The sequence below is a fragment of the Capsicum annuum genome, unplaced genomic scaffold (genome assembly GCF_002878395.1).
Source record: "Capsicum annuum cultivar UCD-10X-F1 unplaced genomic scaffold, UCD10Xv1.1 ctg23703, whole genome shotgun sequence".
NCBI lineage: Eukaryota > Viridiplantae > Streptophyta > Magnoliopsida > Solanales > Solanaceae > Capsicum > Capsicum annuum.
This window is the reverse complement of record NW_025829856.1, coordinates 1-1,019: the sequence shown is the minus strand read 5'-3', so window position 1 is coordinate 1,019 and position 1,019 is coordinate 1. Positions and strand designations below refer to the sequence as shown.

Genomic DNA, 1,019 nt, shown 5'->3' with positions numbered 1-1,019 from the left:
TGGTATTTGATGAACTATGAAGATTGATAATAAATGAAATATAGTGGTCCGATAAACATGTGATGAATAATTTGTGTGTAACAAATGATAGGAAACTCAATGGTTGGGACTAGGGACTAGGAAACAACTATAGGATTAAAACCTGCATATTCTATTCTCCAGGTTGATCAATGAAATATCGGGACAGAAAAAGAGGTACATGATATTTGATTTAATAATTGATGGCCGCTTTTAACCATGCTTTTTTTAGCCAAAACAGCACACAATTTGACAAGCTCTTCATTTCCAGGTGTTATATTGAGATTAGAGGATTTTTGTACTGAGCATAAGTAATCGACGACCGCTTTGGCTTGTTCTGTTTTAGAAAATAGTGGAGGTGTAACTATAAAGTCATTGAAAGCATCCAGTCCGACTCCTGCATCACCAATTCATTGGTATAATATGTTTTGACTCTCTCTCTCTCTCTGATAGAAGCATCTAAATTTTTCATGATGAATCATCTTAATATTGGCATCCACTGTACCTGAATATCGTAATGAGACATTTCCACTAATTGGCTGCTTTGCTTAAAGCCTTGACTTCACAACGAACAATGGATATGTGCAGATAGTTAGCCCAAGTTTAGCAAAGGCTCCGATAATAAAAATTTCCAAAGCAATTAAATTTGGCACATCTTTCTTCTTTGCAGCATGTTTAGTCTTTAATTGCTTTGACAACATCTCAATAATAATAAATTGAATTGAGGGATTAGAAACAATGATTGATGATTGGATAACTCCTTTCTGCTTGTGTATGAGTCTGCATACGAGCCAAGAAAACATCCCAGTAGAACCGTCCCCTTGGCCTCTTTTCTTATCTGTAGCTGCTATAGCCTCAACCTTGTTCTTGAAAACCTGGTAAAAATAGTAGTAGACACCCTGTGTCACAGCAATTCCAAGCAGAGAAGGCTTTAGGCCACTGTAAAGCCCCAACAAACCTTCACTTGTAACCACCGGTAAGATATGAAAATGTAATAACGA

At 36.6% G+C, this 1,019-nt stretch overlaps 1 protein-coding gene across 1 annotated transcript; it reads right to left on the bottom strand.

Moving 5' to 3' along the window:
- Positions 1-566: 566 nt before the first annotated feature.
- LOC124890743 (peroxisomal nicotinamide adenine dinucleotide carrier-like) lies at positions 567-976 on the bottom strand (the record flags this gene model as incomplete). Its single annotated transcript, XM_047402538.1, has 1 exon — positions 567-976. A coding segment is annotated over one exon (410 nt), but the record flags the coding sequence as incomplete, so codon positions are not given.
- Positions 977-1,019: the final 43 nt, after the last annotated feature.